Here is a 26,334-nt window from a genome sequence, read left to right as displayed (position 1 = left end):
TTCCATTGCTGCAGTCCAATTTACCCTCCCTCCTTCCCCTCTGTATTTAGGGGTGGTTGTGTAGGTGAGTTTACATGCTTATATTTTTGTATATATTGTTGTATATATTGTACATGTTTTTGGTGCAGGTTTTTTTTTTGGGACTTGTCTTTTTAGGGTCTTCTGACATCTGGGGCAAGAAAAGACTGAGGATATGACGTCGGTCATGCGCATTAGTACCCTGACGTATTGACGTCAGTCTAAGGCGCCATGACCGACATCAGCCTTATACTCTGGTATTCGGGCCGACTGGACGCGGACTATACCCAATAGTCAGGACTGCAGCAATGGAATCCTCGAACATCTACATTTATGGTAGGTACAAAACTGTACTTTTATGGTAAGTTCTTACACAACTATTCTTTTTCTTACTACCTTGGATGCATGTCGTTCTAAGGCTAGGTTAGTATTTACATGAGTTACCAGATTCCTGAATAGTGAATCAACTTCCAAGGATGTTTTATTCATTATGCAGTTACCTGGATGTGCCAGACATCCCTAAAGCTACTGTAATGCATTTCTTACTATTGAGTTTTAAGCCATGGCTTTGGCACCAAGCATTTGTCTGTATTAGACCTTCCTGAAGGGTGTTCTCATCTTGGGGGGGGGGGCTTCAGTGACTGTTCCCAATTTGCAGTCTTCTGTAAACTTGGTTAGCCAGAGGCCTTTGACATTGGTTTTCACATCTGAGAAATGGATGCTAGAGAGGAGTGGATCTAGCACAGAGCTCTGGGGGACTCCACTGGTAGCATTCCTCTTTGTGGCATTATCCTCACTGATTCTTACCACCTGGGTCCTGTTAGTGAGCCAGCTTAGCTGTCTTACTTGTTATAAAGGGTTTATACCTAGTTGTTTAAGTTTTTTTTGACAATCCCCAAGTGGGGAATTGTATCAGATGTCTTAGCCAGATTTAGGTAGGCACTATGTACAGTTTCCCCCATCCATTGCCTTAGTGACTTTTTCCAAGTCCACCAGATTCATTAAGCATGACCTTCCTTTGACAAAGCCAAACTGGGATGGATCCACTGTCTGGAGGTCTCAAGTCCTTGTTGTTTCTTTCCATGGCTTTGCAAATAAGTCTCGTACTAATGGATCTTTAATTTCCAAGATCTGTTGAATGTCCTCCCTTATGACGGACATTTCTGTAAAACCCGTATCTAAAGTTGGAAGTTGATTGAATCCCTGACTAGGCATCCTCATGCTAGCTTCTATGTGGTAGTGTCTCTGTTCCAATACAGAGCTTAAGGCCACAGCATTTTCCTACCTTCCCACTGAGCAATGAGTCTTGAGTCATGGAATAGAGCTGGTAATGTACTCTCTTCTGACATTTCGGGGTTTAAGTCCCTCAACTATTGCTCTTACCTGCCCAGCTTTCAGTCCTTCTAATTGCTGATGAAGTCTTCAAGAGTTTGGACTGAAGGAAATGGTTATGACATTCTCTGTTATTTGAGTTGTGCTTCCATGTAGCCTGCTGCAGTTTTGGCTGTACTGGGTCACTTGAGTTAAACATACGACTTTGCTTACCATACTTCTCATTTAAAGAAGAAGAATTTAATTTTTGGAAGAGTGCGCGTGTGTGATGGAGAGAGCAACAAGCTTGTGTGCATGCATGTCTAGATTCCCAGTCTCTGTTTCTGGTTCTTTCATCTCCAGCCATCAAAACCTTCCTCTTTGTCTAGACTTTCTCTCCTTCACTTTCCCCTTTGTCTTTTTTACTAAATGTATTGGTTCACTGTCTTCCTTTCATGTATGTAAGCTTTTTTCTCTCCAATAATTTTCCTGCACAACCTGTTTTTTCTCTCTCCTGCATGTCCCATCTGGCTGAATGTTTCTCATTGCCCAGTTCCTTCCTGCTCACCTTAGACTTGTGCACATTTGTGTGCATGTTTAAGGTGAATTTCTGCAAGTTGCTTGGTCTAATAATGGTGTCTTATTTTAAGATTAAAGTAAAAATGTGGTGGTTATGATGAGGTGCTGAGTGTCTCTTAATGGTAAATGTTTAGCTGTCTTCGGCAGCTGACTTTGTTGTGCCTTCCACTAAGTTATACATTTTATGTAAGAGTCAGAATCCTTTGATTCCTGGAAGCCAATTACCCATAGAACCTTATTTCTTTGCTCTGCAGAATATTGTGTATAAATTTGTACACATATAAGTAACTCTATTAGACATTCTCTAAATGGTTAAAAAATAGATTTGATAAATGCTAACTTTTCCTGTATGCTTTACACACACTGCTTTGCTTTACGTTAGAAAGAAATTATATTTGTATCGAGTTGCTTGAAACTGTATCAAAAGGAAATTACAGGGCTCCTGCTTTGTAGGTTTGCAGCTGGGCTGTATTTTCCAGTTTGAAGTTTTGTTTTCTCCTGAAGCTCTCGCATTCAAGGTCTTTTTGCCTTGAATTGTACACACTGCAATTCCTTGTACCACACTGGGAAAGTGCTCTGATCTTATGAGATCCCTGGTTCATTTCTGCATACATAGAAGTACAGTCCAAAACACTGATGCATTCAGTACCTAAAACAACAAAACTTTATGCATTTGTGTGACCGCAAGTGAGCTAGTACTCACACCAGCCGTGTCTTCTGCATTGTGGAAAAATGTCAATATGTTATTAAAGCAGTAATTCAGCTTGACCACTTAAACATTGGACAGGCTTGTGGCTTATATCACTGTGTGAAGGATGGTGGCAGTTACAAGTGCACACTGGGTGGCATGGGGTTCCTTACCACAACCTCTGATTTGTATCCAAGAAGAAGGGTGCTGGCATTCAAGGCACTTCCAAAGCAAAGTCTCAGAAATTGCAAAATGGCCCACACATGTAAATGAGCTTGTCTTCTACAAAGCCTTTGAGGAAAAGGGACAGTGGAGGGCGCAAACCCCTAGCTGCTACCTTAGAGAACTGTTTCTTAATGTGGACACCATGCTTTTGCTCAGTCAGAGCAGGTGTGACATGCTGCATTTCTGGTAGAGTTTGACCTTTGAGTCCACTGGCTGTAGTTTAATGCAGTTACCCTGGGCTGAGGACTCGTATTTCCTGTGAGTGACAGGGCTCATGTCTGTAGAGGAAGTTTTCAATAGGGCATACTTTTCATGCATTTGACTTCATACAAATGCTTGATGTCTGGTGAGAGCTGTACACTGTGGTATAGTGTTGTGCAGCTGAATATCATGGGTTGATGCCATCAGGCCCAGTGCAGGCTTCTTGTATCCAAATGTGAAATCCTTCTCACCCGATTATGTGGTGTATGCCTATTACATGCTAAACCACCAATGTACAACTTGTGCTGGATGTGGGGTGGTGAACCAACAAACTCCTTTATATCAGGAGCCCATGGACACAGAGTAGTCATTAATATTTTATTCTAAACCTTACAGCTCCTGTCTAGATAGACTTGTCCTTATTAGAATCTCAGAGCATGGCAATTTATTTTTTGCTTCAGGCACTTGGCTGAGTTGCACTTACCTATTATCTTTCTGTATTGCCTTGATATCAGTACTGAGCCGTTCTTTTGGTGGTAACCCACTCTTCCCTTGTGGATTTACTGCTTGGTATTCAAGCCAGCTGTAGACCCACCAGGAAGGTTCACAAAGTTTAATAGACAGTGTTCTTAACATTAGTTGATGTGAGGGGACCATCCTTAATGGGCTCAAATACCCTCCTGCCATTCACCCTGTGCTTAAATGGTCCCTCTGTCCAATATATGCTGTTAGAACTCCTTTTCCATTCGGAGGACTTGCATTGTATTTTGCTTGTTAACTGTGTCATGTTTTGATTGTTTTGTCTTTATTTGCATGTACTGTGATCCATACTTATCAACCTCATCTCAAGAAGTCATGACAAAGCCAAAAATATTGGAGGGGGGCACAGTTTAAAAATTGCTTGTATAAAAGGTTTAATGTTAGCATGCATTTTCTCAAGATGTAAAGTCTGACATTTAAATGTCTGTTTATTGAATTCAGTCTTCACTTATTTGCCAGAAAACCTCAAGTTTTATGAGAAACAGACCAAAAACATGAGGTAGAACTCTGGACATTCTGTGAAAATCTGGACAGTTGAGAGCCATGGATGACTCATTGGTCGGCATGCTGTGGTAGGCTCAGGAGCTGGGTAAACTCCTAGGATGATGCACGATATTGCAAGTAGTTTCAAAGAGCACTTGTGCAGCTGAACTTTGAAGGGAGAATGCTGCATTGGAAAGAGGATAAACCCAATCATATACCCAGTAAGAATGATCCCCTTGCATATCGGCAAGTAAGCTCAAAATGTGTCTTAAACACAAGTTTATGGCAGACTTCTGAATTATGCATGCTAAATTAGTATGACTTAATAGGTGAACCAGATTTATAGTAACATAAAGTAGCCCTTTTAACAGTTAATTTACAGATTGCCCTTAAACCTACAGGTCTTGTTTTATTACAAACTTAAGTGTTTGTTCATTTTGTTTTTCTTACTTTTGGAATATTTAGCAAGAAAAGGAAGAACAGCATCAGCTGGCTGTAACTGCTTACCTGAAAAATTCTAGAAAGGAGCACCAGCGCATCCTTGCTCGTCGTCAGACCATTGAAGAAAGGAAAGAAAGGCTTGAAAGTCTAAACATTCAGCGTGAAAAAGAAGAACTTGAACAAAGGGAAGCTGAACTGCAAAAAGTACGGAAGGCTGAAGAAGAGAGACTGCGTCAAGAAGCAAAGGAGCGTGAGAAGGAGCGCATTATGCAGGAACATGAACAAATCAAAAAGAAAACTGTGAGGGAACGTTTGGAACAAATAAAGAAGACTGAACTTGGCGCTAAAGCATTTAAAGACATTGACATTGAGGTAAGATGCTTAGGTAAATTAGATTTGTTTTGTGCCATGATTTGATTTAATTCAGATTCCTTATCGTAAGGAGAGTACAGTTTAAAGACACTTTAAGAAGAAATGTGCCCAGCTAAAATTGCTTGGGGGAACAAATTGACTAAAATGTGTGGTTTGCATTCTGACATTCTGTCTACATTCTTGACCGCTGGCAGGTTGGATTGCAGTTGCATAGAAGTAAAAATAAAAAGTAAAAATTAAATAAGTGTGAGGGTTTTCAAGGTGAAGAATAAAAGTAATTTTTGTGCATTTTTTTTGATTTAATGAATCTCACATTTAATGTAATTAACCGTGGCAGTAAATTCTGCAAATTCAATGCCGTGATCCTTAGAGTGGCTCAGAAGTACTTTGTGGAATCCTCCTTTCAAGTAATGTTGGCTTGAATGGGACAAGGCAGCCATCACATGTAGCACTGCAGGGCTGATTTAAGATCACAGCATAATTCAATGCTGTAGGCATTGATGAGTTAATGAAAATCTAGCTAGTAATTTATTTTAATGAAGGTCCTTTAAAAAATGAAAACAAAAATTAAATGTAATTTGTATCATAACGGTAAAATCAGGACTGATATCTAATTATATTTGTGTTTCTTTGCCTTTAGTAGTTAACGTCAGTAAAGTAAAAGAGCATCCAATGACTAATGTTCATTTGGTAGATTCTGGCCCTGAAAAGGCTGGTTAAATTTTCTTTTCTCCATAGATGGGATTTCTAAGCTTTCATAGCCTAGCTGATTTGAGAGAGAATGCCTACATTTTCTCTCAGCCTTCTTTCTCAACCTGTCATGAAGAGAGTGCAGTGCTCCTTGGGAGACCTGAGGAGCAGGAGGGGCTGTTTCTCTGTGTGTGAGAGATGATTTTTTTTGTTTAGTCTTTACCCATGGATTGTGAACGTGGGAGAATGTAGCTTGACTGGTAACCCAAAATGTTTCCCAGAGAACTCTGTGGATGCTGTGGTGGTTTAACCAACGATTGCTGCTTACTCCACTCGGCCGTTTTTTTTTTTACTTTCCTCCTTTCAGTAATCTGTGAGCAGCAGCCAAGGATTATCCTTCCGTAAGCGTTCCACTTTTTTTTTTTTTGCGATATTACTACGGCCTTAGACTTTGAGGCAGTGATTCTTAACCTGTCTGCTTTACAAAGTAACACTAAATTCCATGTGCTTGTGTCCTTGGTCATTGTTAGATGAGACCATAAGGACATTTGCAAATAGAGCATGTCCATCTATTCCCATGTTGCAGTATTAATAAACTTTGGGTTAGCCTCCGCCTAGCGACCAGAACATCTGGTCAGTATACAAAAGCTTTAGTCACTGCAAGGTACGTGGGATGCCTGATGTTGGCTGTAGGGTGCTTAGTCCATAAAATTGACGTCTGCATGTACCTTCCTCAGAACTTCTCTGCTGACAGTCAAACGTCAGCTCATCTGCCATCTCTGCAGTCAGATCCTGCAATTTAAAGATAAGTACCCCACTGGGGCCTTTTTCTTCCTTTTGTTGGTCACTGCATGTCTACCCAGGTTCATGTCATCTAGGAAAGGTTAAGTATAGGTGTGGACATTAGATCCCACATAAGGATGTCCACGACCTGTGTCTGTTCTGCCTAGGGCCCAACCACAACCATAAGTCCTGCGCAGTTTGTCAGACCTTTGTCCCAAAGACTCTTCTCAGCCATTTGCACACCCTTAATATCTATCTAGAGAACCAACGCCTCACATGTCTTGCTCTTGTGATGGAAGGGCTGTCCAGCTATACTGTCGAGCCACTGAAAAAGGCCAAAGTTACCAGATGTCCTTCAAGGATGCATCTGCAGTCCTAACAAATGGGTTGTCCTGTCGTCAGGCAGCCCTTCGGTCGGCCGGATTCCAAAGTCTGGGTCTGGCCTCGGCTGGTGTCGCACTTCACCCGACGTCATCTCTGCTGGTCTTCGGGTATAAAGGCATCAGCCGACGCCATTTTCCTCAGTCTTTCTTGCCGCGTGGCGCCCGAAGCAGAAGCTGTTCGCAAGTGCCGGTCGGTCAGATCCAGAGATTACTACTACCGAATACTACTTCGAAGACTTCTAAAAAGCTAAGTACCCCGTTGGGGATTCTTTCTTGCCTCAGCCGATGTCAGAAAAAGTGAATAACTGTTTAACTTGTGGGAAACAAATACCTCATAAAGATTTCCACTCTTACTGCTTACCTTGTTTAGGCCCAGACCACGACGTAGCAGCCTGTTTAGCCTGTGCTTCCTTCAACCGACAAACGCTTAGGCGTCGGTCGGAGTTTGCTGAACAGTTTTTCGGCTCAGATTTTGCGTACATTATGCCGTCGGATCCTCCGACTTCTCAAATTGTTAAACGCAAAGAAAAAGACCGACACTCGCGGTCCGCGGTTTCGGCCGAAACCACGGTTAAGCAAACCGCGAGTGTCTCTGTTTCGGCCGATACCGAGCAAACGGGTCAATCTTCAGCCGAATCCTTGCCTACTACCGAGGCTCCTGCTACCCTAGTTGAATCGGCCTCTGAAGTTTTGCCTACTAATGTGGTTCCTCTAGAATTATCGGACACCATCCCTTTGGATGTCTCTACCCCAGCACGTGGTGCTGCTAGGCCTCCTGCAGCCATGTCTATAAAGGCCTTTGCCAGGGCTAAAGCAGCCAAAACTGCTAAATCAGTGCCTGTTAAGCCCCCCTCACACAGGCCCAGTTCCAGTTCTCAAATGCTTACTCTGGCAGAGGATCTCATTTCTTTAATAAGGGGATCCCAATCTTACCCAGACAGGGCCTCTCAGCCTCCAGAAAAAAGACCTAGAGCAGAGCCCCCTGAGCCAGTGTCCTCAGATGATTCTTCTGATGATTCAGACATTACAGGCCATCCAGAGGCTCCTTTTTCTACTTATGAAGATTCCGATGCTGAAGAATCTATTCCTTCTGTTTCCCCACCAGAGGAATTTTCCTTTGGGGAAACCTTACATGCCATGAGAGATCAATTCCAATGGCAGGGACAAGATTTCTCAGATTCAAGAAAAAGGCTTAGGACCTTTCTACATTTACCGCAACATAGGCCCTTAGCTATACCTCCAGTTCTTCCTGTTGTGGATGATGCATTTAATGATGTTTGCACTGCTCCTGATACTTTACCTCCAGCCCCTGCCAAGCCCGATAGGTTTTACAGGGTACCGGACACTCATCACCACTTATACAAGGCTCCACTTGCAGATCCTGAGACTATCTCCCAGGGGCCTAAGGCAGTAGCTTCGACCTCAGCAAAAAACCCTCTCCCTTCTGAAAGGGAATCCAGGTCCTTAGAGAGATGGGGTAAAAAAGTTTATACCTCTGCTACTCTCTCAGCTAGAGCTTTGAACTGTCAGTTTCATATGATCCAATACCAAGAGTTTATGCTTGATCAGTTAACTAAGAAACTGTCCTCTGATGATTCCTTAGATAAGAAATATGTTTTAGAAATGGTGAATAACATTCAGCAGGTTAGTAGCCATTCTTTAAAATGTGGCTATGATGCACTGGAGGCTTCATTTAGATCAGCCATGACTGGCACAGTTATAAGAAGGCATGCATGGTTGAAAGAACAGGTCTTGCCGGATCATGTTAAAGCAAAGCTATTAGATGCTCCTATGGATAAGGTCAGTCTATTTGGTTCTCCTGCCCAGCAAGTAATGAAGAAAATGGAAGAGAAGGCAAAATCTGTACAAACACTTAAAGATTTCTTACAGGTTCAGCCCCCAAGGTTTAGCAGGAACTGGCCTTCCAAAAATTGGTCCTTTCCAGACTCCTCTAAATCTCAGAGAGGCAGGAATAGACGTTCCAGAGGCAGAAATCAATCCAGAGGAGGTGCCTACAGAGGACGCCAGTGGCAAGGCAATAACCAACGAGGCACAGACACAACCACTGCCACTGCAACAGGACAATCACAGTGACTTGACTCTGACACCGCCTACCAGGGAACAAATAGCAGCACCCTTAGGCGGAAAGTTAGCCTTATTTTCAAAAAAATGGCACTATATCACAAAAGACAAGTGGATTTTGCAAACTATAGACCAAGGCTACAGGTTTCATTTCCACACCTTACCAGTAAAAAGAGGAATGCCAAACCTACCTCCAAATCAGAAAACAGAAGCTCTAAAACAGATAGCTCAATTAACAAAGATGAGAGCTGTGGAAAGGGTACCACCTACAGAACAGGGCAAAGGATTCTACTCCAGACTCTTCCTAGTACCAAGAAAAGAGAAAAGTTGGAGACCTATTCTCGACCTGTCCGCTTTAAACACATTCATCATTGTTCCAAAATTCAAAATGCTGACCCTACAGCAACTTCTTCCCATGCTGGGCAAGGAGTGTTGGCTGGTAACTCTAGATCTCAAGGAGGCATACCTGCACGTCCCCATACGACCAAATTGCAGAAGATACCTCAGATTTCTTGCAGGATCAGAGCATTATCAATTCTCAGCATTGCCCTTTGGCTTATCTACTGCGCCCAGAGTATTCACAAAATGCCTGGCATCAGTAATCGCTCATTGCAGGCTACAGGGAATCCAAATTTATCCATACCTGGACGACTGCCTGATACAAGCGGACAACAAAAGCAAGCTGACAAAAGACTTACAAAGAGTCATTTGCTTACTACAAGCCCTGGGATACACAGTCAATTTAAAAAAGTCAAGACTGATACCATCCCAAACAAGAACATTCTTGGGTGCAGAATTGGACACAGTAAAACAGATGGCATTCCTAACTGCAGAAAAACAAGAACAACTCCCTCTTTACTTCTTGGCATTGACAAAGCAGAGCAAACTAACAGCAAGGAAAGTACTGCAGGCCTTGGGCTTCATGGCATCATGCATAATCCTGGTCCCCCATGCCAGACTGCATATGAGAAAGCTACAGTGGTACCTAAAGAATTTATGGTCTCAACACAGGCACAGCTTAGAAACCGAAATACCACTAATCCCATGCCTGAAACAAGAGTTCCTATGGTGGGCTCAAGCATGCCAGTCAAACCCAGGCTTGCCCTTCCACAACTTTCAAGCAAGCCAAACCATCACAACGGACGCCTCAGACCTAGGTTGAGGGGCCCACATGCTGGACAAATGCATACAAGGATTATGGACTCCAGATCAGCTGCACCTGCACATAAATCAAAAAGAAATGCTGGCAGTAAAACTAGCAATCCAGAATTTCAGACCATTCCTCAAAGAAGGCCATTTAATGATAAGGACAGACAACACCACAATCATGTGGTACATCAACAAACAGGGAGGCACTCATTCATACCCCCTATGCCGAATGACTCTGGACCTGTGGAATATGGCTCTGAGCTACAACATTCAGTTACAGGCAATATTTGTACCGGGAAAAGAAAACATCCTAGCAGACATGTTAAGCAGAACTACCTCGGATGCTCACGAATGGATGCTACACCCGGACATCTTCAAGGCCATCACAAAGAAATGGGGGATGCCACAAATAGACCTATTCGCATCCCCACTCAATCACCAGCTCAAGAAATTCTGCACAAGGACATACCACCCACTTGCATGGAAGGTGGACTCTCTATCCTTCAGTTGGAAAGGCCTGACAGCATATGCATTCCCACCTCTTCCTTTGATGCACAAGGTACTACTGAAAATCAAAGAGGAACGTCCAAGGATAATTCTGATAGCTCCAAATTGGCCAAGACAACACTGGTATCCATTGCTGAGGAGCATGTCTCGGGGGAGAACGTGGACACTACCCCTGATGCCTTTGATGTTAACTCAGAACGACTACAACATCATGCATCCAAACCTAAAAACTCTGCAACTGACTGCCTGGAACATTACATAACAGCAACTAACCCAGATGTTCTTCGTGTTTCACTGTTGCAGTCATAACTGTAGGGTGCTCCTGCCAGCAGGCAGCCCGAGGTCGGCCAGAATCCCAAAGTCTGGGTCCGGCGTCGGCTGTATAAGCTAGTATCCTGACGTCAGTACGCTTTGGTACATAGCCCTCAGCCGACGCCATCTTCTCCAGTCTTTCTTGCCGTGCGGTGGAAAGCAGCTCGCAAGTCGTTGGTTGGCGATTTTCGAACAGCGTATTTGGTTGTTGTCGGTCCGAAGTTTTTACTTCTCTTCTCAAAGCTAAGTACCCCGTTGGGGAATCTTTTTCTTGTTCCTCCGATGTCAGAAAAAGTTAATAATTGTATAGCGTGTGGGAAACAAATACCTCATAAAGATTTCCACTCTTACTGTCTACCTTGCTTAGGCCCTGACCATGACGTTTCTTGTTGTCGGTTCTGTGCCAGGTTCAACTCTCGTACTATCAAGCGCAGGTACGATTGGGCTTTAAATTATTTTGGCAGACGCTTCAGTTATAGAATGTCGTCGGACACTACCGGAGTTCAAAAGAAGCGCAAAGACAAAGACAGGCCTCCGAGGTCCAAACAGGACTCGTTGCAGCTGGAGCCAGCGTCCGGTTCGGCTGCCGTCAGTGAGGCGCTTTTACAGCCCCTGTCGTCCGCCACTTCTGAACCGATGGCCGATACGGACTCCCATGGGGAGCCATCAAGGCCCACTATTTTAACTGCTGCAGGACCTTCGGACGTCGCTCCTTCAGATGGGTCCGGAACCGCTGTGCAGGTACCGGCTTCTGAGGGGGTTTTCAGGCCTACTCACATCACTATTTCAAAGGCAATGTCAAAGACTCCTGTTAAGTCTAAAGTTCCAGCTCAAGCTGCTTCTGAATCCACTACCAAGACACAAAAACAATCATTGAGGATGGCTGAAGATTTGCTTACAATGATTAGGGGTTCTCACCCCCCTCCTGAGAAAAGGCCTCGACAGGATGTTACTCTGGATTCCTCTGACCAGGCTTCTGTATCTTCTGTTTCTTCCTCTGATCAGGACTATTCCTTTCCCCCTTATGAGGATTCGGATGCTGAGGATTCTTTGCCCTCGGCCTCTCCGCCTGAGGATTTTTCTTTTGGGGAAACCTTGCATGAGATGAGGGAACATTTTCATTGGGAAGGACAGGAATATTCTGCTTCCAAGAAGAGGCTTAGAGAATTTCTTCTTCTTCCTCAGCATAGGCCTTTAGCTATCCCTCCTGTCTTGGACATTGTAGATGATGCTTTTTCTGAGGCTAATTTGAATCCTGATTCCATGCCTCCTGCTCCTTCTAAGCCTGATAGATTTTATAGGGTTCCTGACTCTCATTTATTTTTATTTAAAAACCCTTCTGCGGATCCTGAAACTATTTCTCAGGGCTCTAAGGCTGCTAAGGTTGCTACTTCTAAAAATCCAATTCCCTCTGAGAAGGATTCTCGTGCTTTAGACAGGTGGGGAAAAAAAGGTATGTACTTCTGCTACCCTGTCTGTAAGGGCTTTAAATTGCCAGTTTCATATGTTTAAATATCAGCAATTTCTTTTGTCTGTTTTAAAGCCAAAGCTTGCTTCCCTTCCTGCTTGTGCAGAGGATAAGGAACTTCAGGATGTTTTGCATGCTACTGAACAGGTTAACAAGCATAGCTTACATTGTGGTTTTGATGCTTTGGATGCTTCTTGCAGGGCTGCTGCCTCTGGTACTGTGATTAGGAGACATGCCTGGCTTCGTGAACAAAGTTTACCTGAACAGGTTAAGGCTAAGTTATTAGATGCCCCTGTTCAACAAGATGTTCTTTTGGTTCTAAGGCTGAGGAAGTTATTAAAAAGATGGAAGAAAAGGCAAAGTCCATGCAGACTGTAAAAGATTTCTTGCAAGTTCAGCCTCCTAGATTTTCCAGGAATTGGCCCTCTAAAAATTGGTCCTTTCCCACGTCTGACAGGCCTCAAAGGGGAAGATATAGGCGCTCCAGAGGTCGTGGTCAAGGCCAGACCTCTTACAGATCTAGACAATGGACTGCTTCTTCACCTAGAAGGGGAGAAGACAGATCCCAATCTCAAAGAAAGCAAACTCAACTCTCTCGGTTGGGCTTCAGGACCCCTTCACCTGGACGCCCCTCTCGGAGGAAAACTGTCTCTTTTTATAGAAATTGGACTCATATTACCCAGGACAGATGGGTATTGGACGTGATTTTAAAAGGTTACAAATTCCACTTTCACACTTTGCCAAGGACTCACGGTTGGCCAGATCTGCCAAAACTTCAATGGTCAGAGGCCTTAACTCAAGTGGATGCTCTTCTGGCCATGAGAGCCATAGAGCCTGTTCCACTCTCGGAAATGGGAAAACAGTTTTATTCAAGACTGTTTCTGGTTCCCAGAAAACAAAACTCATGGAGACCTATTCTGGACCTTTCTGTGTTAAACACCTTTTTGGAAATTCCAAAGTTCAAGATGCTTACTCTGCAACAGCTAATTCCAATGCTCTCTCAGGACGCCTGGATGGTGACATTGGACTTAAAGGAAGCCTATTTGCATATCCCCATCAGACAAGAACGCAGGAAATTCCTCAGGTTCAAGGCAGGTTCGAGGCACTTTCAATTCTCTGTTCTGCCCTTTGGTTTATCTACTGCGCCCAGAGTCTTCAAGTGCCTGGCACCAGTAGTGGCTTACTGCAGACATCAGGGGATCCAGGTTTACCCCTATTTGGACGACTGCCTTATTCAGGCAGACAGCAAAGATCTTCTGCTTCAACATCTGGACTTTGATCAACGTCTTCTCCTCCTACTGGGATTCTCAGTGAACATAAAAAAGTCACATTTGATCCCTTCTCAACAAATGATATTCTTGGGAGCCCTCTTAAATACAACCTTACTAAGGGCCTACCTCACTCCAGAAAAACAAACTCAGCTGGCTTCTACTTTCAACACCTTGGCAACTCTATCTCAGCTCACTGCAAGGAAATTCCTGCAGGCTCTGGGCTACATGGCTTCCTGCATTCTGTTGATTCCAAACGCAAGGCTTCACATGAGAAAGCTTCAGTGGTATCTGAAAAGTGTATGGTCACAGCATTACCACGATCTGGATATTCTGATTCCTCTGATCCCCTGCCTTCAGAAGGAGTTCCTCTGGTGGTCCAGGGCATGCACTTTAAACGAAGGAAAACCTTTTCGTCTCCCTCAACCTACTCAAATCCTAACCACGGACGCCTCGGATTATGCTTGGGGAGCACACTTTCTAGACAATTGCCAGCAGGGAACCTGGACAAAGGACCATCTTCACTGGCACATCAATCTGAAGGAAATGTTGGCAGTTCAAAATGCCCTTCTAGCCTTCAAAAACCTTTTACAACCAGGGCCTCTGCTAATTCGCACAAACAACACCACGGTCATGTGGTACATCAACAAGCAGGGGGGTTCTCATTCATACCCCCTTTGCAGACTAGCTATGGGTTTATGGGACACAGCTCTAAATTTGAATCTGCATCTCCAGGCTCAATTCATTCCAGGGAAATAGAATCTCTTAGCAGACAGCCTGAGCAGAAACATTTCAGATCCTCACGAATGGATGCTAGACACCAACTTGTTCAACAGGATTACGGCAGTTTGGGGATATCCCCAGATAGATCTGTTTGCATCCCATCTCAATCATCAGCTGCCTCGCTTTTGCACCAGGTCCTTCCACAAAACAGCTTGGAGAGTGGATGCCCTGTCCTTCAGCTGGAGAAGCCTTTCAGCATATGCCTTCCCTCCTCTTCCTCTACTGCCTCGTGTATCACTGAAGATAAAACAGGACAAGCCCAAGTTTCTCATCTTGATTGCTCCAAATTGGCCTCGACAGTTTTGGTATCCAACCTTAAAGCTCCTGTTCTCGGGGCCTCCTTGGATTCTCCCACTGAACCCTTCGCTTCTGTCCCAGCATCAGGGTCAGTTACTTCATTCCAATCTCAAGACCCTTTGCCTGGCAGCTTGGCTCTTCAAAGGAATTTGATTTCCTCTAGTCTTCCCAAACAAGTTTTGGATGTTCTTTTGGAAGCTAGACGGCCTAGCACTAGGAAATCCTATGCCTCTAAATGGAAGAGGTTTTCTATTTGGATGCAGGACCGAGGCTCTGATCCTCAGGTTCCTGATCTCTCTTCTATTTTGCTTTACCTTTCGGAACTTTTATCTAAAGGACTTTCCTTTTCTTCCATTAAGATTCATGCTTCTGCTATCTCTGCGCATTTCAGTTCTGATCCTCCTGTTTTTCACATCCTTTGGTGAAGCAGTTCTTGAGAGGGGCTAAAATTTGCGGCCTCCAAGGACCCCTCCTGTCCCTGCCTGGGATCTTAATTATGTTTTAGAAAAACTTACTTTGCCTCCTTTTGAGCCTGCTGCATCTTCAGATATTAAGTTTCTATCCTGGATGACTGTTCTTTTGTTAGCATTGACCTCTGCCAGAAGGGTCTCAGAGTTGCAAGCTCTCATGGCTGTGGAACCATACCTTATTTTCCATCAGGACAGAGTATCCTTGAGGACCAATCCTACTTTCATGCCTAAGGTGATTTCGAAAGTGGCTTTAAATCAGACAATTCACTTTCCTACTTTCTTTCCAAATCCTCAAAATAAAGGGGAAAGGATTTTGCATTCATTGGATGTGCACAGACAGTTACGATTTTACCTGGACAAGACTAAAGATTTCAGAACGTCTAACCAATTGTTTGTTTCCTTTGCCTCCAGTTCTCTTGGAAAACCTATTTCTAAACAAACTATTTCCAAATGGATTGCTTATGGAATCAGATTTTGTTACCCTCATCATGGGAAACAGTTTCCAGGGACCATTAGAAGTCATTCTACTAGAGCAGCTGCCACTTCTACAGCTTTCCTCAGAGGAGTACCTACCAAGGATATCTTGGAAGCTGCCACTTGGAGTTCTGTGCATACTTTTTCCAAGCACTACAATCTCCCCTTGTTTTCTAAGTCTAGGGCAGGCTTTGCCTCTGCTGTCTTGCAGGGTATTCTTGCCTCCCCTTCTTCTATCTAAAGCCTCCTCCCCCTCTACACTGCTTTGGGATTCCACCCTACAGTTATGACTGCAACAGTGAAACACGAAGAACATAGTACAGTTGTGTACACCTACCATAAATGTAGATGTTCGAGTGTCTTCACTGTTGCAGTCGGGGTTTCCCTCCCTCCTATCCCCTCTGTTTTTCTATCTTTTCCTTTTTTGTGGTGTATTTGTGTTTCCTTGTTGGATTCATTTTTGATTTGTTGGGGACTTCTGACATCTAGGGCAAGAAAGGCTGGAGAAGATGGCGTCGGCTGAGGGCTATGTACCAAAGCGTACTGACGTCAGGATACTAGCTTATACAGCCGACGCCGGACCCAGACTTTGGGATTCTGGCCAACCTCGGGCTGCCTGCCGGCAGGAGCACCCTACAGTTATGACTGAAACAGTGAAGACACTCGAACATCTACATTTATGGTAGGTGTACACAACTGTACTATTTATCCCAAAGGGTTAGACATTATCTTTGAGGCCCGCAGACCTTCTACTAGAAGGAACTATGCAGGGAAATGGAAAAGGTTTGTCATTTGGAGTACTGAAAGAGGAAAAGATGTGTCAAAGATAGATATTGCCAACATCCTGGAGTATTTGGCAGAGCTTCTCCATACAGGCCTGTCCTATTCCTCCATCAAGATACATGCATCAGCTATTTCTGCAGAATACAGCTTCGATCCCCCTGTCTTCTCACATCCTCTACTCAGGCAGTTCCTCAGAGGAATCAAGAATGTAAAACCTAGGAAACCACCACTACCAGCATGGGACTTGAACTTTGTGCTAGAAAAATTGACACTCCCTCCATTCGAACCAGCAGCAACAGCAGATCTTCAACACCTATCCTGGAAAACTGCTTTCCTACTGGCAATTACTTCAGCAAGAAGGGTTTCGGAACTACAGGCCTTAATGGCAGTACAACCCTTCCTAATCTTCCATCAAGATAGTGTCCATGAGAACTAATCCTACATTTATGCCTAAGGTGGTATCCAGAGTGTCTCTAAACCAGGCAATCCACCTACCTACCTTCTTTCCCAATCCACAGAACAGGGGGGAAAGACTGCTGCATACCTTGGATGTACATAGACAGTTGCGCTACTACCTGGACAGAACCAAGGGCAATAGAAAAACTGACCAGCTTCTAGTAGCTTATGCAACAGGAAGGGAAGGAAAAGCAATTTCCAAACAGACAATCTCCAAGTGGATAGGAAATTGCATAAGATTCTGTTACTCCTACCATGGAAAGCAAATTCCACAGAACATAGGACCTCATTCTACAAGGGCTACAGCCACTACCACAGCTTTCTTACGAGGAGTGGCTACCAAGGACATTATTGAGGCGGCTACTTGGACCTCCGTGCATACATTTGCCAAGCATTATAACTTGCCTCTATACCCCGAGCAGGGTTTGCCACTGCTGTATTGCAAGGGATCCTAACTACACCATAATTCTTCTTCCTCCTCCCCTAGTTTGGCTATGGTATTCTACCCATTTGTTAGGACTGCAGATGCATCCTTGAAGGACATAGTACAGTTTTGTACCTACCATAAATGTAGATGTCCGAACAGGATAGCATCTGCAGTCAGGATTACCCACCCTCCTTCCCCTCTGTGGTACTCCTGGGGTATTTGCCCTCCTAATAGCTAGCTGGGGGGGGGGGTCTCTTATGGTGTATTTGTTTGTATATATGTACATACATGCTTATTTTTTGTTTGCCTACTTTTTTTTTTTTTTTTTTTGGAAACATTGGCATTTACCCAAAATTTAGTTTTCCAAGAGGGCAACTGGCATCTGGGGCAAGAAACACTGAGGAAAATGGCGTCGGCTGATGCCTTTATACCCGAAGACCAGCAGAGATGACGGGTGAAGTGCGACACCAGCCGAGGCCAGACCCAGACTTTGGAATCCGGCCGACCGAAGGGCTGCCTGACGACAGGACAACCCATTTGTTAGGACTGCAGATGCTATCCTGTTCGGACATCTACATTTTGGTAGGTACAAAACTGTACTTTCTCTGCCTACTGCTATACCTCTTTCACCTGATGCTTCTCCTGTGGCAGAGGTATGCCTGGAGGAATGTATGGAACCAGCTGGCTCTGGTGTAGTGGGTACTGTTTTGGAGGCAGCTAAACCAAGGTCTGAAAGCATGCCCGTTGAGGTGACGCAGACATCGGGTGCCGATAACTAGGGGGAACCTCTGCTTGCTGTGGATGTCCAGACCTGTCATTTAGTTAGTGAGGCTTCTGAACCTAGGCCGTCCTTGCGGTCTACGCCTTCCAGGCCTGCTTAGTCTTTAAAAAAATAAAACAGAAAACCAAACATCTGAAGTAGTTAACTTAATTTGTGCAGCAACCTATGGGAATCGGATCCGACCTCTGATCCGAACCGGCAGTTTTCAACAGCTTTAGATCCGAGCTCCAAGCTCCTCCCCCTACCCATAATCCCCTGCCAACCCTGACTGACTGACCCCAGATCTAGTTTGCTGCGGTTTACTTCAGCAGCTTGATCCCAAGTTCCAGGCGTTTCATCACTTTTGTGAGAATAATTTAACCTTTCTGACCCTTTTCTTAAACTTTTGGTGTGTGTGTGTGTGTGTGTGTGTGTGTGTGTGTGTGTGTGTGTGTGTGTGTGTGTGTGTGTGTGTGTGTGTGTGTGTGTGTGTTCAGGTCCCTTTTCTAATTTTAAACTCTCTTACTTTATTTTATATTTTTCATATTTAACCTCCCCCTTCCTTTGTGGTTCCATCAGGGTTGTGTGTGTTTGGGGCCTAGTTTGTGTGGTTTTACCTTTTTATTTAGTTAATATGTCTGAGGCCCCAAAGCTGATTTTTTCTAAGTGCACCGAGTATGGCCATAAGCTGTCCCCAGTGGATGTGCCACACTCTGTGTGTTGTGCCTTGGGGTTGAGCACCTGTCCTCTGGTTGTACCATTTGTGCGGCGTTCAACCCCAGGGCATTCAAGGACCGTAGGTCTAAGCTGATTCTGGCGGGTCTTCTGCCCCCGGACTCTCCTTCTACCTCCGGTCCTCCCGTGGCTCCCGCTGCGGCGACTGCCACTCCTGCTTCCCTCCCCCCGGCCGGGACTCAACCTCCCACCTTAGGCCCGGAGGAGAGGGAGGCTAGGAAAGAAAAAAGGAGGGAGAAAACACCACAAGCAGCGGGCCTCTGCTTCGGCCCCCCCCCGGCTAAGCGGTCTTCTCCCTCCAGGACTTCTGGGTCTCCTCCTTCTCGGATCCGGTCCCCGTGCTTTTCACCGTGTCCTGAGGAGGAGGAGACCCGATCTCCGAGGTCATCGAGGCGACACTCCCACCCCACCTCTGTGGCCTTGTCGAGATCAACCCGAAGTCTCACGGATGCAGATTTGGACCGGATGATGAGAAGATTCCTCCAGCCCCAACTGCAGATGGGAGTGCTCCTGCCTCCCCCCCCTCCTCCGGGGGGGGGGAGCTCGACCCCCTTTCTTGCCCCGATAGCTCCTTCTCCATCCCGTTTCCCGGGTTTGGAGTCTTCGGAGCCGGGCAGCCTTGGAGCCGGGGGTGTGTCGGCGCCGATGGTCTCGGGTACTTTGGCGCCGACACTTCCCTAGAGTGTCGGGTCCATTTTCTTTTTCGGATCCAAGCCCTCTGAGCCGAGGGCTGAGCTTCGGCTCCGGGGGTATCGGTATGCCTTCGGCTCCGTCCAGGTCGGAGCATACTGGTCCATCGGATCCGATCGCTTCGGAGCCAGCCCCGATCCGTCCGTCTGATCCAAACGAGGGTCTGCTTTCGGATCCCAGCGAGAGCAGCTCTCCCTCGGCATTTGACGTGGTGGAGAGGGCCCTGTTGAGACGATCCAGGCCCCTGGCCCTTGCCACGGCACCACCCTGCACTCCTCTGTTGGGTCCGACTTCCATCACCCGGCTCCAGGGACAGCCTGCTTTGACGTCCCAGGTAGTTCCATTGGAACAAGACGTGGCTGGTGAGACCTCCTCGGACAGCCCCCCCACCCCACCCGAGGAGGTTCCTCACAAGCGAAGGTGCAAAAGGAGGCACCTGGACTCCCCCGAGTCCTTGACTGAGGACACTGATTTGGAGGAAGGGGAAGGCTCCCCAAGATCACCCCCCGATGTCCCATTTGGTGACATCATGGAGATGCTTAGAATAAGGGGGGGGGGGTCTGCCCCAAAGCCTACCTCGGACGAATCCGTGTTCCTGGAGGCGATTGAAGCAGGCCCGTCTACCTCTTGGGTGTCCTCCGGCCAACCCCCTGGTAGACTTGATTACTACCAGGGCGTGGAAGGAGCCGGACACTCTGGAGCCAGTCCGCAAACGCCCAGACAAGATTCTTAGCCCACCCTCTGACAAGTCCCACTGGAGTAAGGGTCCCCCTGTATATGCCATGTTGGTGGCGGCGGCCACCAGGAGGGAACTAGCTCAGGAGAGTCCCTCGGTTCATCCCCCGAGCAAGGAGTCTCGGTCGATGGACCGCCTAGGGAAGCGGGTGTTTATTTCGGCTACCTTCTCTGTGAGGTCGCTGAACTACATGGCACATGTGCTTCGATTGCAGTGGGACCTTATCAAAGAGTACGCTGCGTGCCCCCCTGAGTCCATGTCGGCGGAGGACAAGCAATTGCACTCCACCTGGATGGCCACTCTATGATCCATATCTAACATCTCTATGCGGCTACTGTCCCATGCCACGGAAGGAGCCGCTAGAGCCAGCGGAGCAGGCCTCGTCATGAGACGTCAGGCCTGGCTCCGGCACTGTGATTTCGCGGAACCCTTTAAGGCGTCTTTCGCTAATGCCCTTTTCAATGGTTCTGCCCTTTTCGGCAAAACCGTGCGAGATACCTTGGTCCAGAGCGAAAAGGACGGGAAGATGTCTGCCGTCTGAGTCCGCTTCTCTGCTCCCCAGAGGTCCTTCTCTAAGAACCAAAAGGGTCAGAAGAAGATGTGGTTCCGGAAGTCGCAACAGTCCCGACCCGCTCCGGACTCTCAGCCCTTCTGCGGCAGAGGAGGGCATGGTGGACGCCACCCTAGAGGCAGAGGGGGCCCGTGGAACTTTGGATCCAGAGAACCCTTCTCGGACCAACCCATGCAACACCCCTGAGGGGTTGCCTGACTGCTCCACTCTGGAGGCAGTCGGGGGCATTTCTCGAAGCACCCAGCAGCTTGGGAGTCCATCACAACAGACCGCTGGGTGCTTCGCATTATATCCAGAGGATATCGGATTCCCTTTTCTCGTTGCCCACGCAGCCCCAGATACCTCCCCGATGTTCCACCCGATCAGAGGGAGGCCGCAGCAATGGAAATCCAACATTTGCTGAAAAAGAGCCATCCAACACGTCCCCCCAGACCAGTGTGGGTCCGGGTTTTACTCCAAGTTCTTCTTGGTGCCAAAAAAGACGGGGTACTTGAGACCAATCCTCGACCTCTCTTCCTTGAACCTGTCAGTAACCAAAGAGAAGTTCCGCATGGTGACTCTTCAATCCATTCTCCCCCTTTTGCGGGAGAACGATTGGATGTGTTCTATAGACCTCAAGGATGCGTACTACCACATTCTGATGGACAGGCGATCCAGGAGGTTCCTCCGCTTCTGGCTAGGAGCCAGTCATTTCCAATTCAGGGTCCTCCCCTTTGGTCTCACCACAGCCCCCAGGGTTTTCACCAAAGTGTTAGCAGTGATAGCGGCCCACCTGAGGCTCCAGGGAATTCAGGTCTTCCCGTACCTGGACGACTGGCTCCTGACTGCCCCAACAAGGCATCTACTCTGTGCAGCCAGAAACTACTTTCTTCGTCTAGCTCCCCGGCTGGGGATCACTATCAACATAGATAAGTCGTCTCTTATTCCGACTCAGACCGTAGACTTCATAGGGGCCAGATTAGACACAAACAATCTCCTAGCTTTCTTGACCACAGACCGGCTACAAACCCTGAGGCTACACGTGCGGGCCATTCTGCAATCTCCAGCTCCTCTGCTGGAATTGGTCCTGAGGGCTCTTGGCTCAGTGGCGGCGGCAATCAACCTATTGCCGATGGCGCGTTTGAACGTGAGGGTCTTACAATGGACCCTTCAGGTCCAGTGGTCCTTTCTTCAGTATCCTCTGAGCCATCCCGTTCCCCACAGCAGGGCTTTGCAAGAGGGCCCTCCTATGGTGGCTCCAATCTCTGGACCTCCAGCAAGGACGCCCCTTTTCTATGATCCCTCCACTAGCCACTGTGACCACTGACGCCTCCTGCCTCGGGTGGGGGGGGGCATTGTTTGGGCAGGACAGTCCAAGGCACGTGGGACCTCACGGAGACCTCACTGCATATCAACGTCCTAGAGATGAGGCCAGTGCTGTTAGCGTTGCAAGCACTTCAGGACCTTCTTCCTGTAGGAACGATTGCGATTCAGACAGATAATGTCTGTCTGGTACATCAACAAACGGGGGGAACCAGGTCTTACCCACTCTGTCGAGAGGCCATGAGGGTGTGGGAATGGGCGATCTCCACCAACCACTTTCTCATAGCAACGCACATTCCGGGGCGGTCCAACATCCTAGCGGACAAACTAAGTCGCACCATCCTGTTACCATACGAGTGGTCTCTGAATCCCGAGATAGCGAATTGGATTTTCGCCAAATGGGGTCAACCCTGTTGCGATCTCTTTGCTTCTCCCTCGAACACAAAATATTACGACTACTTCGCTCTCATTTCCCCCTCCGGGGAACCCCCGAGAGACACTCTGGTGCATGCTTGGCCTCCCGGTCTTCTTTATGCTTACCCTCTTCCTCTGATGAAGTTTCTATAGAAAGCCAGCCGGTTGGGGAGCAGGATTATCCTCATTGCCCCGTTTTGGCCTCATCAAACCTGGTACCCTTACCTTTGGTCTCATCTGGTGAATCCTCCTTGGATTCTGGATCCCCGTCCGGATCTAATATCCCACCCCCTAGAGCTCCCAGTCCCGAACCTGGACAATCTCAAGCTCACAGCTTGGCTGCTCCAGTTCCACTCGTAGCTAGGACTCTTGGTATCTCTTCTCCAGTTAAAACTATTCTAGTAGCAGCGCACAAGCCTTTTACTAGAAAGATCTATAGTAGCAAATGGAAACATTTCTCCATTTGGGCGGAATGCCAAAAGTTGGATCCTTTCGCAGCTCCTTTTCCCACTGTATTAGACTTTCTGTCAGGGCTGTTTCATCAGGGGGCTAGCTCCTCCACAGTCAAGGTTCAACTAGCAGTTATCTCTCTTTGTCATGTGGGAAATGAAGTGGGCCCTTTGATCACCACGAAATTGTGTAAGACCTTCTTGAAGGGCACCTTTCGGCTCAGACCTCCAGTGAAGGATGTAGTCCCTCCTTGGGATTTAACGCTGGTGCTTCAGGCCTTGACAGCTCCCCCGTTTGAGCCTGCAGCTTCAGTAGATCTTAAATTCTTGTCATGGAAAACTGACTTTCTTGTCGCTATCACCTCGGCTCGAAGGGTCTCTGAACTACAGGCCCTCTGTGTAAAAACCCCATACTTCACCTTTCACAAGGATAGAGTTTACCTCAGGACCAATCCCTCTTTTCTTCCCAAGGTTGCCTCTGAATCAAATATTAACCAGTCCATTAACCTTGCCGGTCTTTTTTCCAAATTACCGTAACAAAGGGGAGTACAAATTACACTCATTGGATGTGCATAGACAACTTCGCTTCTACATCCACAGGACTTCTGGTCATAGGAAATCCGACCAGTTGTCTCCTTTGCCAAATTTAACTTGGGTAAATCGGTGTCTAAAGTTACACTGTCTAGATGGATTTCACAGTGTATCCTTCTAGCATATGAAAGTTCTGGCAGGCCCGCACCTCAGGGAGTCCATGCCCACTCTACTCGATCTACGTCTACCTCTGCAGCTTTTAGAGCTAGAGTCTCTTTGGATGATATTTGTTTGGCAGCCACTTGGGCCTCATCTCATACCTTTTTCAATCACTATAAATTGGACATCATCTCCAGAGGGAGAGCATCCTTTGGCTCTGCAGTGCTCTGGAACATCCGTCCATGAAGGCCGCCCAAGGTTCAGGTAGCTGGGGACTCTGTCCCATAGGTTGCTGCACAAATTAAGTTAACTACTTCAGATTAAGAAATTATGTACTCACCATAACCTTCCGTCTGAGTAGGTAAACTTCATTTGTCAGCAACCGTCCCTCCCTCCTGCCCCCTCACTTGCGAACGTATTCATACTCAGGTCCATGGATTTTACCCACCTTATCTTGAGAATAATAATTTTCTAGCTGTTTCTGCTGTTGGGCAAACTTGATCTGAGGTCAGTCAAGGTTGGCAGGGGATTATGGGTAGGGGGAGGAGCTTGGAGCTCAGATCTAAAGCTGTTGAAAACTGCTGGTTCGGATCAGAGGTCTGATCCGATTCCCATAGGTTGCTGACAAATGAAGTTTACCTACTCAGATGGAACGTTATGGTGAGTACATAACTTCTTATTGTGACTTCACCTCCTGAGAGCTTGCCTGATTGGCAAGCTTTCTCATTGCTTGTTCAATGCCTTTTATGGCTTGTAGGCTTTCAGTGGCTGTTACTTCTCTGGCTGCTCCTCCTGTTATCAGCCTCGGGCTGCAGAACCTCTAACAATAGGGGGCAAAGACTCTTCAGATTCTTCTTAAGAGGATTCCCTGTCTTATGCTTCACAAATGCCTTCCCCTTTAGGGTATGCCTCCCCAGAGGAGGACTGTGCTGAGGTGGATTCCCCTGTTGAGGACCTTACCTTTGGAGAAATCATCTCTTGGATGAGAGTTTTTCTAATGGGACTCCACAGAAATGTCTGAAGTCCAAAAGAGGTGTTGCGAACTCCTACAAATGGATACTTCTCCACCTTCTGCCATTCCATCAGTTCTACCAGTCTTCTTAGATGCCTTTTCTACAGCGTCTAAAAATTCTGAATCCAACCCCCTGCTCCTAGAAGGCCTGATAGATTTTTATAAGGTCCCAGAAGAGGCGAAATTTGTAATAAAATGTCTTGCTGCAGATCCTGGTACCATTTCTGTCTCTGCAGACAAACCCTCCAGACTACTACCCTCTACATATGTCCTTCTTACTGATAAGGACAGCAAAACTATGGAGAGAATTGAAAAGATGTATACATCTGCCACATTGGCATTTAGAGCCATAAACTACCAGACACACGTCTACGTACTCCCTGGCCCTTTTGACTCTGGCTTCAAAGCTCTTGGCTGATCTCCCTGATTCGGCCACGTCAAAAATCTCTAACCTGATCTCCTTGTTCTCACAAGTGACGATGCACAATCAAATGCAGATGTTCTTCGTGTTTCACTGTTGCACTCATTAAATTTGGGTTATCTGTCTGCGGGTAGCCCTCAGCCGACCTGAATACCAGAGTCTTGGATTCCTGCTTCGGATGCTGTCTCTTCTTCCATGACGTCAGGTCGTCAGGGGTATAAAACATGCAACCGACGCCATTACATCGGTCTTTTTTGCCGTGTGGTGCCCGAAGCAAAAGCGGTTCGCAAGTGCCATTCAGACGACTCCTGAAGTTTTCGTTTTCGAGTTTCAGAACCAAAGTCTTCAAAAAAAGCCAAGTATCCCATTTGGGGATCCTTTTTCTTACTCTTAAACCGATGTCAGTAAAAGTTAACAATTGTATTACCTGTGGAAAGCAAATACCTTAAAAAGATTTTCATTCGTACTGCATTCCTTGCTTAGGCCTAGACCATGACGTCCCTCACTGTCGGTTTTGTGCCTTATTCAACCCCGAACCATTCATCGTCGGGCTATTTTGTTACTCTGTTTAACTATCCAGAAATGGCTTCGGTAAGCCATCCGACTACCGATATTACGAAAAAACGTAAAGATAAAGTTGGAACGCATAGGTCCAAAACTGCCAATGACGCTTCCGTTAAGCAAGTCGCCAGTTCGCTCCATTTGTACTCAGTGAGGCGCTTTTGCAGCCCCTGATACCTGCTATTTCAGATTCACAGGCTTCTGCTGAGACCCATTCGGAGTCTGGTATGCCGCGAGATACTTTGACTATGGAATCTGCGGATGTCTCTGCCTTGGATGGGTCTGGAGCAGCTGTGCAGGCACCGGTTTCTGAGGGTGTATTCAGGCCTACAGACTTGCATTTCAAACAGATGCCATCTTCATCATCAAGGCCTAAAACTCGACCCACACCTAGAAAAACGACGTCCAAACTGCATGGTCAGGCCCATATGCCTAGAAAACAAACCAGAATGGCTGAAAACCTTATTACTTTAATTGGGGGAAGCCAGCCTTCCCCTTCTAAGAAACCTAGAACTAATTTTCCTTCTGATTCTTCTGATCAGGATTCTGAAATTTCTGTTTTTTCTGATTACCAGGATTTGCTCGTATCTACCTATGAGGATTCTGATGCAGAGGATTACATTCCCTCTGCTTCCCCTCCAGAAGATTTTTCTTTTGGTGAAACCTTGCACACTCTCTTAAGGAGCATTTCGCTCTGAAAGCCAGGATTACTCTGACTCCAAAAAGAGGCTTAGGGAATTCTTACTCCTCCCTCAACACAGGCCTTTAGCTATCCCTCCTGTTCTGGATATTATAGATATGCC

General features: G+C 46.4%; 1 protein-coding gene across 2 annotated transcripts in view; it reads left to right on the top strand.

Moving 5' to 3' along the window:
- EIF3A (eukaryotic translation initiation factor 3 subunit A) overlaps positions 1-26,334 on the top strand; it is a 1,696,172-nt gene that overhangs the window by 789,350 nt on the left and 880,488 nt on the right. For both annotated transcript variants that reach the window (XM_044055975.1, XM_044055974.1), the window contains exon 12: positions 4,511-4,858. In XM_044055975.1, the coding sequence (XP_043911910.1) occupies positions 4,511-4,858 (348 nt within the window). The remainder of the gene's footprint in view (positions 1-4,510; positions 4,859-26,334) is intronic.

Source organism: Protopterus annectens, chromosome 14.part0, assembly GCF_019279795.1.
Source record: "Protopterus annectens isolate FY-2018-M chromosome 14.part0, PAN1.0, whole genome shotgun sequence".
Taxonomy (NCBI): Eukaryota; Metazoa; Chordata; order Ceratodontiformes; family Protopteridae; genus Protopterus; species Protopterus annectens.
The sequence above is the reverse complement of the archived record's forward strand: the minus strand, read 5'-3'. Positions and strand labels throughout refer to the sequence as shown.